Source organism: Acanthisitta chloris, unplaced genomic scaffold (assembly GCF_000695815.1).
Source record: "Acanthisitta chloris isolate BGI_N310 unplaced genomic scaffold, ASM69581v1 scaffold18734, whole genome shotgun sequence".
In the NCBI taxonomy this organism is placed as follows: Eukaryota; Metazoa; Chordata; class Aves; order Passeriformes; family Acanthisittidae; genus Acanthisitta; species Acanthisitta chloris.
Window position 1 is genome coordinate 9,541 of NW_008667881.1, and position 13,342 is coordinate 22,882.

A 13,342-nucleotide genomic window follows, 5' to 3' on the forward strand; every position below is an offset into this window, starting at 1 on the left:
GCTGTTGGGATTGGGGTGTTACCATAGCATCCTGGGACTTTTACAGTCTATTTAGAAGTCCAAAGGTTTGAAAAGAGTGCTTGAAGGTTTCTGAACTCTGGCATGTCGCCGAAATGTAATTGCACAAAAGACAAAGCCTTATGAAAGCAGTTCTGTTCAGAGAAGTAGCACCTGAGTGCTAGAGTTCCCAGAACAGCCATTTCTGAGAGATTGGGGTGTTACCATAGCATCCTGGGACTTTTACAGTCTATTTAGAAGTCCAAAGGTTTGAAAAGAGTGCTTGAAGGTTTCTGAACTCTGGCATGTCGCCGAAATGTAATTGCACAAAAGACAAAGCCTTATGAAAGCAGTTCTGTTCAGAGAAGTAGCACCTGAGTGCTAGAGTTCCCAGAACAGCCATTTCTGAGAGCTGGGGTGTTTTATCACAGTCTTCTCCCAAAACATTTTTCTTCATCTCATGTGCATGTGCCATCCCACAAGCATAGTCTGGGTGTGCTGCAAGATGCAGCTTTCTCAGCAGTGGCATTGGTAGAGACCGTTGCGTGGTTTGGCTGCTCTGGGGCATGTAAAGGGAAGGAGTGAGAAAGTAAGCGGATTGAAGTCCCTACTGAAAAAATTTCTTTAGATCTTCTCATCAAGTGAGAACATTGCTTTATTTTGCTCTTATCTTTCTCCGGGATATTCTCATAAGAGAATGGGAAAACTTGTTTTGTTAACAAAATATCCAGTTGTGTAACAATTGTTGTGTGAAATATGAGTGTTCACAGTAAGCTGGTGTTAACTAATGAACATTCAGTTCAATTTGTAGTCTCAGTTTCAGCAAGAAAAAAAATGACATCATTAGTAACGGTTGGTAATGTTCTAATTTGCCTCCTCTGTTTACGAGTAATGTGGAGGACTGCAGCAACCATTAGGTTTGCTGTAGGAGGCTTGGAGACTTGCAGAGTTGTTGAAACCTTTCTTCTGGAAGGAATCTCTTGCAGATGGCTGCACTAAATGCCTAAAAGGGAGAAAGGAGAAGTTAACCAGAGAAGTGAAAAATTATTTTCCCTGCTTCTAGGTTCACAAACTCATTTCTAATGATTGAGGACAAAGTAATAACTTGTTGAGATACCCTGGTTTGTTCCTAAGTCTTTCTCCTGCAAATGCACCTGATATGCTTTGGCTGTCTAACTTTGCTGGCGATACAAGTTGTTCAGTGAGAGGAGGACAGACAGAGGGAAGACTGAGCAGTCCTAAGGGAGGAATCTCAGCAGCTGTTAAACTTGGTGAGAATGTTTGAGCTAAGTTTATTGCTTTATTGTTGATATCTTGCTTACTTAAGCCATTCCTCTGAGTTCAGCTTGTTTAATTTCTGTGTTCAAAAGGAACTGGAAATGACATCTGTTCACATGTATATAAAAATCATAGGTAAGGTGTTGTTCATACTCCCTGCCTGCCGTTGGAATACTGGTAACTGTTTTGGGTTGACATAATTCTTTTTCTTTCAGAAGTATTTACCTGTAAGCCTGCCACATTAATTATAATTTCACCTCTGGGCAGCTGTTAAAGAAAAGGTGGCCAAGTTATTTGGGTACTGCCTATCTACCTGTGATAAAGGAATTTTAATTTACATAGTTTGTTCAAAATGTGTAATGTTCCTGCCTCTTGTAGTGATTTTGACCCTGCCTGAGAACAGACCTGTTGATTTGTTACTGGGTTGCTTCCTGGGTAGCTCCATCATGGACTGGCTCCTTTGAGCTGAACTTTTACAACATATAAAAGGGAATTTATAAATTAGGGTGTCTGAAATGTAGCATCTTGACTGGGATAAAATTCTTACTCCCATGCTTGCAGACTCGAGCTTTTGGGGAAAAATCCTTCCATTGTATAATTAAACAAAATCCTCTTTTACTCAGCCAGCTGGCTGCACTTGGTTCTCAGCACATCCAGGTGTGCTGATGTTCCAGCATATCCACCCACTCTTTTAACTGAGTAAGCAACAACAAATGATATCATACTTTTCTGCCTGATAGGTTTAGAGCCATCCCATGTTAAAAATGCAAGTGATTGAGTTTTCACTTATTAGAACTAAGGAGTAATGTGGTAGGGTTGTCTGCTGTGAATTAATAGCATATTAACTTCATGTCTGGACCTTTCCATTACAGCTGTGCCATTCTTTGCTTCCAGAAGTTGCATGTTCTGTAGTTGTTCTGAGCAACATAACTTGGTGCATGTAATTGTATCATTATGCCTTCATCTTCTCTTCCAAAATGTCTCCCTTACGTGTGTTATCTTTCTGAAAGCTGCCTTCTCCTGTTAAACCACTTTTCTTTTTTATTTGTGTCCTTTCCTCCATCAGCCTGTCAAATCATCAGCAAAATAATGCAAATCAGAAGTGAAAAAAGTCTTGCAGGCTGTAGTTTGGAATGAGAAGATCTGAAATTCCATTTCCAGCTTTGTCACAGGCATCATGTGGGAATTTTTGCAAATTACTTTTCCTTACTCTGAACTCATTCAACTCAGGCAGTGAGCTATAGCACTTTGTCGTGAACACTCCTTACTTGCAATAGTAGTCATGTAGTTTTGACATATTTTGATCAGACACATGATTTATTTCCTTTAATCTCTTGGGACAATGGTTGTGCTTTCCTGTTGTTTATACAGCAGTAGTGAATGAATAAGGTTTCATAAATCTAAAATACTGGATTTGTCCATGATATTTAGAGAAAGTGTATTCCTAATTTCAGGATTCAAGAGTCATAAGTGTTTCTTAATCATAAGGTGATGGTACTTATTTTGAGTTGAATATCCTTCTGGGGAGGGAGACTAGAAACTGTGTTCTGTACTAGCTTTCAACACATGACAAAAATTTCCATTTGCTTGCATGTGTTTGAGAACCAGGACATCAAAAATGAGAAATTTTGATTCGTTTTGTAGAAAGTGAATTGGCTTCTCTACACACACACACACACACACACACACACACACACACACACACACACACACACACACACACACACACACACACACACACACACACACACACACACACACACACACACACACACACACACACAGCCCCAGTGGTTACATGACTTTTAAAATCTTTCTCAGCTCTGTCTGGTATAATTCTCTTTTAAATGTGAGACCCTTTTCCATACTATGAAGGATAAGGTGATTTAAACGATTTATATTTAAAGAGGTGATTTAAAATTGCAAACTGAGAGGGTTCACACTGACCACTGGATTTTTTCTGTGTGGAGATGCTACCTATGGAGAGGGTCTGCTGTGATGAAAGTAAACTTGTATCTTTTCATTAATTGTCTCCTATGCAGGAGAGTTAAGCTGCTGTCCCAAGTGAATGTTTTTAATGATCTCTCTGGAGTGTTTGAAAGCTCTGTCCCACTTGTATGAAGCAGAGCGAAATGCTCAAAATCTATCTTTGAGGCAACCCTGTCATTATACCTTTTGGTATATAATGTTTGTATTTGCATTTCTTTTGTCTTGCATGTTGAGATTTACCATGCCCAAAGGAGAGTGCCTTGCACTTCAGAGAAGCCTTTGTAAGACAAATGTTTGCTGTAATAAGTTAGCCTAAAGTACTTGCAACTCATATTTTAGAAATTTATACTAAAATTCAAGAATGTGAATGTTGAATTGACTATCCATTGTAATAACCAGCTACTCTTTTCAAAGTGCGATAGTGCAAGGTGTTGTTTAGTGATGTGTCAATCAGCTTTTCCTGACAACTGCAGTAAATTTTATAAAATACAGTCAAGTTTCAGTAACCTAGAAATGAAATCTTGAGGCTTCTGTTAGAATATTATTTTTTTTTGGTGGCTTTACAGAAAACTGTAATGAGAGTAGCAGTGAAGTTCAAATGGTACTAAAACGAAGGGCATCTTTTGCTCAGACAAACAACAGTTATTCTTAGCCAGCCATTTTCCAATGGTTTGTTTTCAAATAAGAGGCTCTTGGACACCCCTTGCTGAGATTCTTTAGAATGAGTTTTTCTTTAACAAACCTCTAATTCCTATAATTAAATTCCAATGTGTGCTTTTTGCAAATAGTCTTCTCTCTAGAGAACAGATAGGTATAAACTTTGGAGATTTGTTTTCACAAAATGTAATGGCCAGTGGTTTTCTTCTAGCTGTTCATGTTGGTTCAGCTTTCTGACGTTCTTGTTTTGATTTTATCTTCACAGCTTTAACAGTGTGAGACAAGGAACACACATCTTGTTCCGTGAGTTCAGCTTTGTCCAAGCTACCCCTCATAACAGAGCCTCTTTTCTTCGGACCTTCTGGAGGTGTTTCCGAACAGTGGGGAAAAATGGAGGCAAGTATTCCAACCTCTGCTGCTGTCTTGTAACTTTGACATTAAAATCATTAGATAGGCTATTAATGCAGTACAAATACTGATACTTCACACTGTGTTTTACTGTTCTAACATTGTTAATACTAGGGAGACCCCATCACAGTTCTCTGTGGAATCGTCAAAAAATGATTCCAGAATAAAGAACTGTAGGAGCACCCTTGTTGCCAGTGCCACTTCTGTTGCAGAACAGCCTGTCAAGCAACAATAGATCAGAGGAAGGACATCTTTGTCCTGTGCATTGGAATGGACAGGAAAGAAAATGTGCTGGAGGTTGCTATATGGAACCCAGAGATGGTTAGAATATAGAGTGCGGAGCACGAGGGAAGTAGGTGTTGAGATTCTCAGCTAACTAAGGCTGTGGGGTGGTGAATGCCACAGTGCCACCTGAGCTGTGCCTGAGCTAGTCCTGATTCAGCTCATAGATGATGTTGCAGAATCCTGATGGCTGTGGAAGGGGGACCAGTGGCAGCTGTGACCTCTTACCCAACCCTGTGCACAAGGAAAAAGCTCTGATGCCAAAGAGCTATTCAGCACTGTACTGTCATGTCTAGCTATTCTTATGCTGCACTTGGTATATCAGGCATTTCAGAACGAACCAGAGTTCAAAATCAACTCATATAACTGCATGCAACTAAAATTGTGTTCTATTTTACTTTTAAATTTAGTATTTTAAGCCAATACACTGGCAGTTGCTGTACAAATATGAATGTGGGTGGGGTTTTTTAACTATAAGCCTCACTTTTCTTCAGGCTATTCAGCCTCATTTCTTTTAGCAGGAGAGACTAGAACCATCTCTTAAACCTTATCTTCTGGCTAAGCTTTGCAACACTTCTGCTTATGTTAAACAGTGTTGCAAGACTGTGAAGAAAGACTTTTTCGGCATATGCCATATGCATAGATCTATGGAATTTAAACAATCATAGTTAAACATGACAAAATCTGTAATTAGCTACTAAAGTAACCGACTATGATGTCTGTAACACCTTCTTCCCAGTGATAGGTACTTTGTTATGACATTTACTTCAGGTAAACTGTATGGTACTAATTTAACCAGTATGCAGTGAGGACACATCTGATTTGAGAGCAGGTCTTAGCTAGAAAACAGAAAGTGTAGACTCCTTGATGCCCTGTGTCAGATGTATGGAGAGTTATTCATCAAATGGCTATTTTATGTCAATGCATTTTCTGTGTGCAGAAAAGGATGAAAATATACCCTTTATTTTTTATAGCAAGATTCTGATCTGTCCAAGTTTTCTCTCCTGGGATGGTTTCTGGGCCAGCATTGCTCCCATCTTTGCTATTGTCATTGATTTATGTCTCTGAAGAACTACGAAGGCATCTTTTGTCTTCCTCTGTCAGAAGTACTACATTCACTAACTTCCATGTCTCTCAGAATGTTCTTGGTTTTAGTTATTCTGTCAGAAGTACTACATTCACTAACTTCCATGTCTCCCAGAATGTTCTTGGTTTTAGTTATCGTGTTGTCATAGAAGTGTTTACTGATGTTTTCCCCTCTCTCATTTAATTTAAATTTCATTCCAGATTTAGATTTTTTGTTTTAGGAGTGGGTGGTGGCTTTTCCTTAGTTTTCTCCACCTGTGGTGGGTATCCACAATAGACTGCATAAATGCCAGCCCTGTAAGGATATAGGTCAACATAGTAAGTGAGAGCTTGCATCCTGACTGGAGGGAAGCAAAGGAGAATATTAAAGATATAAGATGATGCAATTTCTAAGCTTATACAAACGCACAAAACCCCAAACAAACAAAATCCCACCTTTCTATTTCTGAGTGTTTAATTGGGATTTTAGAAAAGTAGACAGTATCTCACAAATTAGTGAAGTGATTGCTTAATCTGTCTGCTAGTTGATCCTTCTTGAGGATTTATTGCTTTGTCTGTCAGTCTTGGAATAACCATGCCTTGACTTGGAATGTGCATGTCATTCATTCGAGCAGATGCATCTAGCCATGAGTTCTCAGAAGGCTAGTAAGAGAGAAATCCATCTGAACACAAGCAATACCTAAATGTAACAATTGGTGTATGTGCAGAACCATGTGTACACTGGCTGAAATGCACGAACATTGCTGTTTCTCTGGGAAAATGACTGTAGATGTTACTTTTCTACTTAATTCCTTATCCTTTTGAGTTACTGGAAAGTAGTTCTTCGTGGAGAATGTAGCAGGTTTTATGTTACGTTTTTCTGTGTTAGCTCTGCTAGTTGATGGGTTCTGGTTACATTGCCCTTCCTAACTCCTTTTGTTTTGTGACCAGATTTATTTTTCCTTTTGTCTCTGAATAGCAAGGAAAAATTACTAGCTTCAGTAAATGTGATAGTAAAATAACACACTTCAAAAAGTAAAGAAAAGTTTATTGTTTGGGTTTTTTGGTTGGTTTGTTTTGTTTTGTTTTTTCTTAAGAGGATTTCTGTTTGGTGATATGCTGGATATGATTTACAGGATTTTTCACTGGTTTTAGAGGCTTACCAAGATGCAGACTTCTGTTTCCAAGCATGCATAAGCATATCTGGGATTCCAAACACTTGGGAATGTGATACCAGGACTAGAAGGAAACACATATTTGGCAAACAGATGAGCGTGATCCAGTTTCAAGAAACTGGGGTGGACTTCACGAAATTTCTTCCCTCCCTTAAACTTGTACTAATGATACACAACACCCACAGAGGTGGTTAGAGGACAGCTAGTGTTTGTATTGAGAAGCAGAGAGCATAATGATCAGTTAGCAACAGATTTCTCCCAGAGGAAGGCAGAATGGCCAGAAGTCTTGTTTTCCCTCTGCTTATGCTTAAATTGACCTCTTGGAATCTAGCTGACCTGCTCTTTTGAATTGTCTGCTCCTCTGGACTCTTTAATTAAAACCGTGCTTTCTCAGTTTAAACAGCCCCTGCAGAGTTCTGCTGTGAAGCTTCATAAGGTCAACATATGCCTCTCCCAACCCCCATGGCTTTCATGTCTTGTTGGTTCTCTGGTTTTAATTAAGAAGATTTTTCCTTAAATGCTTTCCAGCCAATTAGAGAAATTTTGCACTGAGAAACTTGTTCCAGGCCTGGTGTACTGAGAAGTGAACAGAAAGCTCAGTCAAGACCATTGGCACTTTTTTTCTAGAGCCTCAGCTTTCTTTGGTGCTTTTCAACAGCTTTTCTCTTTTTTCTTTCTTTGCAACCCCTTCCCACTCCCGTTTTAGAACTTCTTCCAGCAAAAATAACTGTTGTTTGATACCTTAGATATAGCACTGAAACATAAAACTGCTGCAGAAAGTATATTGGACTATATTGGTTGAGAATGCCTTTTGCAGATACTTGCCTCCCCATTGGACAAAAAGTACTGTTACTGTTCATATTGAAATAAAATCTTCTTATAAAATTACTGTGTTTTTTTCACATTCATCACATATTGTAATGGTTAACTCTTTGCTCCTTCACACTTGAGTTAAGAAATTGGAAGCCTAACTACCTCTGGAGCTTGTGGAAAGGGAGTCTTACCACAACCAAGCACACAAGCTCTGTCATGGAATGAGAACTGTGATATGTCTCTCTGACTAGGTCTTCTTGAGTTTGCTAGGAGGCTAGATTCCTTACAAAAATTTTTTAAAATCCCGTTCATATAATTAATTTAACCTGGAGATTGAGAAGAGCTTGATGGAGCACTGTTCTCCCAGCTCTTTTGTGAAAGATGCTGGTTTAATGCATTTTGTTGACAAGATTACTTTCGTGAAGTTAAAAAATCCCTTTCTTTGCTTGCGTTGTTCTAATGCTTCCTCATGTAACTATATTAAATTTCTGTTTTCTTATTCCCTCCCTTGTAGGCTGTTACACTATCTCTATTTTATATTAGCTAATCTCTGTTTAGTGATATGCATAGAACAATACAATTGTGATAGCAGCAAATGTCAGAATCTTCTTTCCCTTTTGTTAATAAAACCAAAGCAGATTTTTATACTATGTTATTGTAGGAATTCTTTTATGAGTCAATAATGTCTCACAGTATGTCCTGAAGATAATCAAGCTGTGGATTTTAATACAATGTTTTCTGGAAACTCTTTCTGCAGTGAAATAGCCTGGGCTGAAATGATTGACCTCTAACCTTACTCACTTCGCAGTTCCTTTGCCGTACAGATACAGCTGTTGCTATTTATACTTTCTCAATGTAGCTCTGCCTGGAACCACTGATGACTCTGGAGTATCAGGACAAAGGGTTTCTGAAGCTGGAGAGAAAGAAATGGAGGATTACATTTTAGAGATAGTCAGGTACACCTACAAGCACTGTAAGTTAAAACATCTGCATTAGACAGATCTGAAATGCATTGCAGTAATCATTTTTAGAAGTCGGTCAGTGATGGAGTCTTCAGCTAATGTCTCTCAGAATTCAGTTCATACCATTCTGTCAGTGGAGTTTGTGAAATTAAATGCAGTACACTGAAAGTCCTCCTTATCTAATCTGGTTTGGAGGTTTTTTTTCCATAGTATTACATTTCCTTTTCACCTATATCTGAACATACACCAGCTCTTCTTAATTTTCACATGTTTTTTCAACTTCATATTCTAGATTTGCTTTTTTTAGAAAACAAATAAGTTCTTGTTTGTTTTCTAATGTTTTCTGGCTATTTCGCATCTTTTGACAATTTTTCACTCGTTGTGTCATTGGCAAATTAAATTAACATGTTCTTTACTTTTTGTCCCAGTTGAGTGAAACATTTAAATGAGCAGTGATCATTATTGCATTCTGCTAAGCAATTTTCCAAAATTCAACTGGTAATTATTATTACTTTTTCCTTTGCAGTCTTTTACCAAGTTTCACATCCCTATGACAGTATTCTTATTCAAACCAGCTGAAATGGATTTTTTCAATTAAGACTTTTTTGGGTTCCATTATGGGCCTGAAGAGTTAGTATTCCAAACTGTGGAGAACATTCCTTAGCTCTAAGTTGTGTGGCCTGGGCTGGGATTCTGAATGCTCCATGTTTCTTATATTAAATGAACTTCATCTTTCTCTTCCCTCACTTGTGACAAGTCTTGAGAGATGTTCTGCACACTACATATGCATAGGTCGTCATCCAGTAGAATGTCTACAAAGCCTTAGTTTCATTAACTAATGTGTTTTATGGTATTTCTGATCTACTCTTCAGCAGCAGGGATGCTGAAAGGGGGAGAGAGATGTAGAGAAAGGAGATGAAAATCTTGTTTTCTTTTGATTCCTTATACTGTGACTTTCTGACAAGAAAGAGAAGAACCTTTCTGAAGCCCACATCTGCTTTCAGCCCACTGTTGGCTCTTAATCTGCCCTGAGATGTCAAAGTGCCTGAACTAAGGAAAGCGTTATCTTCATCCCTCCTCAGTGAGCCATAAAACATACTTCTCCCCTTGCTGTTGGCTTCAGGTATCTCTGTGCTGTGCAATGCAATATTTATATAGACAATCTGAGCTCAGGGTTTGTATTTCCTTATGATACAGTTCAGCACTATCTCAGAATACTAGGTTGGGACCTGGAAGTTGCAGAGCTATATTTTTTGATTGCATCCTGAGACTAGTTGATTGTTCTCAGCAGATCAGCTGACACGTGGGGAGTGTTGTTATCGTGTGTCTATGCAGCTTATTGCTCTGGCATCTCCGTATTGAGCTCCTGTGAGCAGCATAGATGCAGTCTAAGGAAGAGCACTATGAAGAGGGAATATGTGCTTCAGTTCAGCATGAACAGAGGAGTAAGTACCCTCTTTTACACATATGCAATTAAGTCTTTGACATAGGTTTGGTACTAGGAGTTATTATAAGTGAAGAGAGAGCTACCTTTTTAAGTTTTGTTGTTCAGCTGCACAGAAAATCTCTGAACCAGTAATTTTTGTGTCTTTATCATTCTGGCTGCTTCTTGCAGCTCATCTGTCTGGTGGTCTTGTTGTTCAAAGTTTCCATCACTGCAAATTCACTTCTTCTCTTTCCCAAGTTGACCCAATTGGTTTACATAATGTGCTTCTGACTCTACAGTATGTGTCTCCTATTGGGTTGAGCAGACCTTACCTATACCTAGAAGTTTTCTTCCTGTTTGTTCATTGTGAATTTGGACAACTACAATTTATAACCCCCTATTCTTCCATTTCATCCATTAGTTAAGCTCACAAAAACTTTAAATTCAGTTATTCTGATAGAATTAGCTTGGGAGTGCCATTTATTTCTTTTGAGGAACTGATTTTTCCCTATAGTGTTAAAAGGACTGGCATGAGCTGAATTTGTTTCTGTAACTATGTTACTGAACTCTTCCATAAAACTTTTTCTTGTTAGGCAAGATAATTGGTTCTTAGAAACTCATAACCTCTCAGGAAATTCCTACTCTGCACTTTGTTTTGAGGCCTTGGTTCCATTCATTATGTCCATGTTTGGCTAAAAGTGTGATGTTGAGTTAGTTTAGCTAAACAGTACAGCTGTGCTTTGGTGTAAAGTTCCTATATCACTTTAAAGTTGCCTTACCTCAATAAACATCTGTAAGTCTGGTTTAAATCAGTATGATCATGTATAAAGTTGTTGTATATGATGAAAAGGATTGTTGGCTTATACTCTGTTATGCCTCTTTAAAGGATCCTAGATGAGTATCAGTAGAAGCAATCTGCATGCATGATTAGTACTTTGATATACTACTACTACTACTTTGTGAAATGGGGATAAGGTAGTACTATGGAAAACTTGTAATGTGCAAATGAGTTATGAAATATAGTCAGTAATATATATAACTTAAGCTTGATCCATTTTGAATTTGTTGCAGGACATGATTCTGTTAATGTACAGTCTGATACCTTCTGTCATAAGCTGATTTGAGAGTGATTTGCATTCCATGCTCCCATTAGGCACAAATCTCATAACCTCTGTTGGCAAATTGGACCTGTCTTGATCTTGGAAGAGGAGATACTTTATGAGTTCTTTTTGACCCCTTTTTCTCCCTAGAGCCATATCACATAGGATTCTTCCAAGGAGATTTCTGAAGTCATGGAAGTGTGCTGTCCTGTAATCTAGGACTCTGGTCCTGCTTATTGGCAGGTGGATGAATTTCTGAAACCTTCATGGAATGGATTTCCATTTATACAGAAAAAGACCTTAGAAATGCTTCAGGCACAGGAAGAGCTTCCATAGAAGTTCACACTTTCCTAGACTTCAATGTCAGTTAGCCAAACCCCAAAATCTGTGGGATGAAAGCTTTGCTAATTCTAGTGCTCACAGAGATACTTGTCAAATCTTGTCTTCTCTGAGGTTTTCCTACATTAAGGTCTAGTCCCAGAAGCAGTCAAAATTTATATCAGCTAGTTTAATAAACTGGCATAGATTCTCCAGTAGAATTTGCATATTATTTGTAATGGAGTAACCTGGTGTTGCTCAATAGAAGCTGCCATAGCATCAAGGAGGGTTGGAGAGTACGTGGAGCACATAATAAACCTGAAGAAAACCAAACATTTGAAAAGAATTGTGGTTTTTTCCTGTTTTGAAGTGCAACTCTGTCATATTGCAAAGTGTTAGTAGTGTTCATTTTCATAGAGGGAGGAGAGATGTCAGGAAAGGCAATGTTGTCCTGAACAGAATTTCAACCCTTCCCGTTTAGTTCTTTCGTGTTGCAGGACAAACTCATTGGGAGCTATATGCACCCCCTCCTTTAGTCAGCTTTCTACCTGCCCATTTTTTAATTATTTTGTATCATTATACAGTCCTCCTTCTGAGTTTATCTGTTTGCTTTGATCATCTGTTTCTCAAATATTTGTTTCCCTACGATCCTGGTATCTGTTTATCTGTTACTTGTTTTCTCCGTACTCTTTCTGCTGGTGTTAAGGTATTGCATATTCAAGGTTCTCCCCTACCCTTCAGTCAAGTTTCCCTTATATAATTTGCAGAATAACTTATACATTACCTGGAAAGAAGTCAAGCTGTCAGTGCTTTTGGTGTGAAGCTGTCTCTGCATTACTGTCTGATGTCAGAAACAAAGCTCTTTCTTGATTTCCTCTTTCTCATGTCCAGTCTCCATGCTGCTAATAGGTATTTCTTCATTTCTGCTAGTTAACATGATTCGGGTACTGAACAGTTAATATTGCAGCTTACTCCTGAAAGAATTTTAATTTTTTTGTCTACTCTGATTGGAAACATCTCTTATCAAACCCTTGAAATGACTGAGCAATTGTAGTTGTCTTTAAGGTACTGAGAAGTGTTTCATGGCTTTCATCTGTGATGGACAGAACCTTAAATGTGATGTCTTAATTTCAGAATGGTGATTAATGATGACACTTCTCTGTACTTGCTGTCTGAGGATCTCCAGGCATTTTACAGACATTAGGGAATGAAGCTTCCCAAAAATCTTGACAATATTATTTTGCTTTACAGCTCCAGAGAGTGAGACAGGGAAATGAAGTAACTTGTTCACATAGTCAGAGGTAAATTCAAGATATCTGGCGTTTTGATATTGCTACTTCAATTTTATATGCCAAAGTTGTATTTTTCTTACAGATACAGGATTCTTTTACATTGAGACAAGCAGGAAAACACACATATGTCTGTATAAAGCAATATTGTTTGGATAAATTGTTTGTAAGAATCTGTCACCTTTTTTTCTTTTTTAAAGTTTTGAGAGTACTCATTGCCTTACTCAGAGTAGATCACTGTGCATGACCTGCATGGGATGATGTAGGATGCATTTGTAGTTGTTTTCAAGTTTGATGATATAGCCCCCTTCACGACTTGCATTTCTCAACAAATCTTTAGAGCAAGGTTGAAGTCAGTTTATTTAACATAGGTCATCCAGTTCATAATCTCTGTTGTAGAACCACATGTTCAGTATCATTTCCCCAACAATTCTTCCCTCTTTCATACCCTGTCTGAAAGTACCTTGGCTCATCATCGGTCTGGTACTTAGCTGGTAACTGTGTCACTTAGAAAGCAAATCTTGGCATACAGAAGTTGCTAGCTTCTAAAGTAAAATTGGCAAGAGATTTTCCCTTTTGAAGG

General features: G+C 38.3%; 1 protein-coding gene across 1 annotated transcript in view; it reads left to right on the plus strand.

Annotated features, from left to right (window-relative positions):
- Positions 1 to 4,186: 4,186 nt before the first annotated feature.
- LOC103800329 (chromosome unknown open reading frame, human C11orf49) overlaps positions 4,187 to 13,342 on the plus strand; it is a gene marked incomplete at its 5' end in the record, with an annotated part of 51,278 nt that continues 42,122 nt past the window's right edge. The window contains one exon of the mRNA XM_009072704.1: positions 4,187 to 4,317. Coding sequence (XP_009070952.1) covers positions 4,187 to 4,317 — 131 coding nt within the window. The remainder of the gene's footprint in view (positions 4,318 to 13,342) is intronic.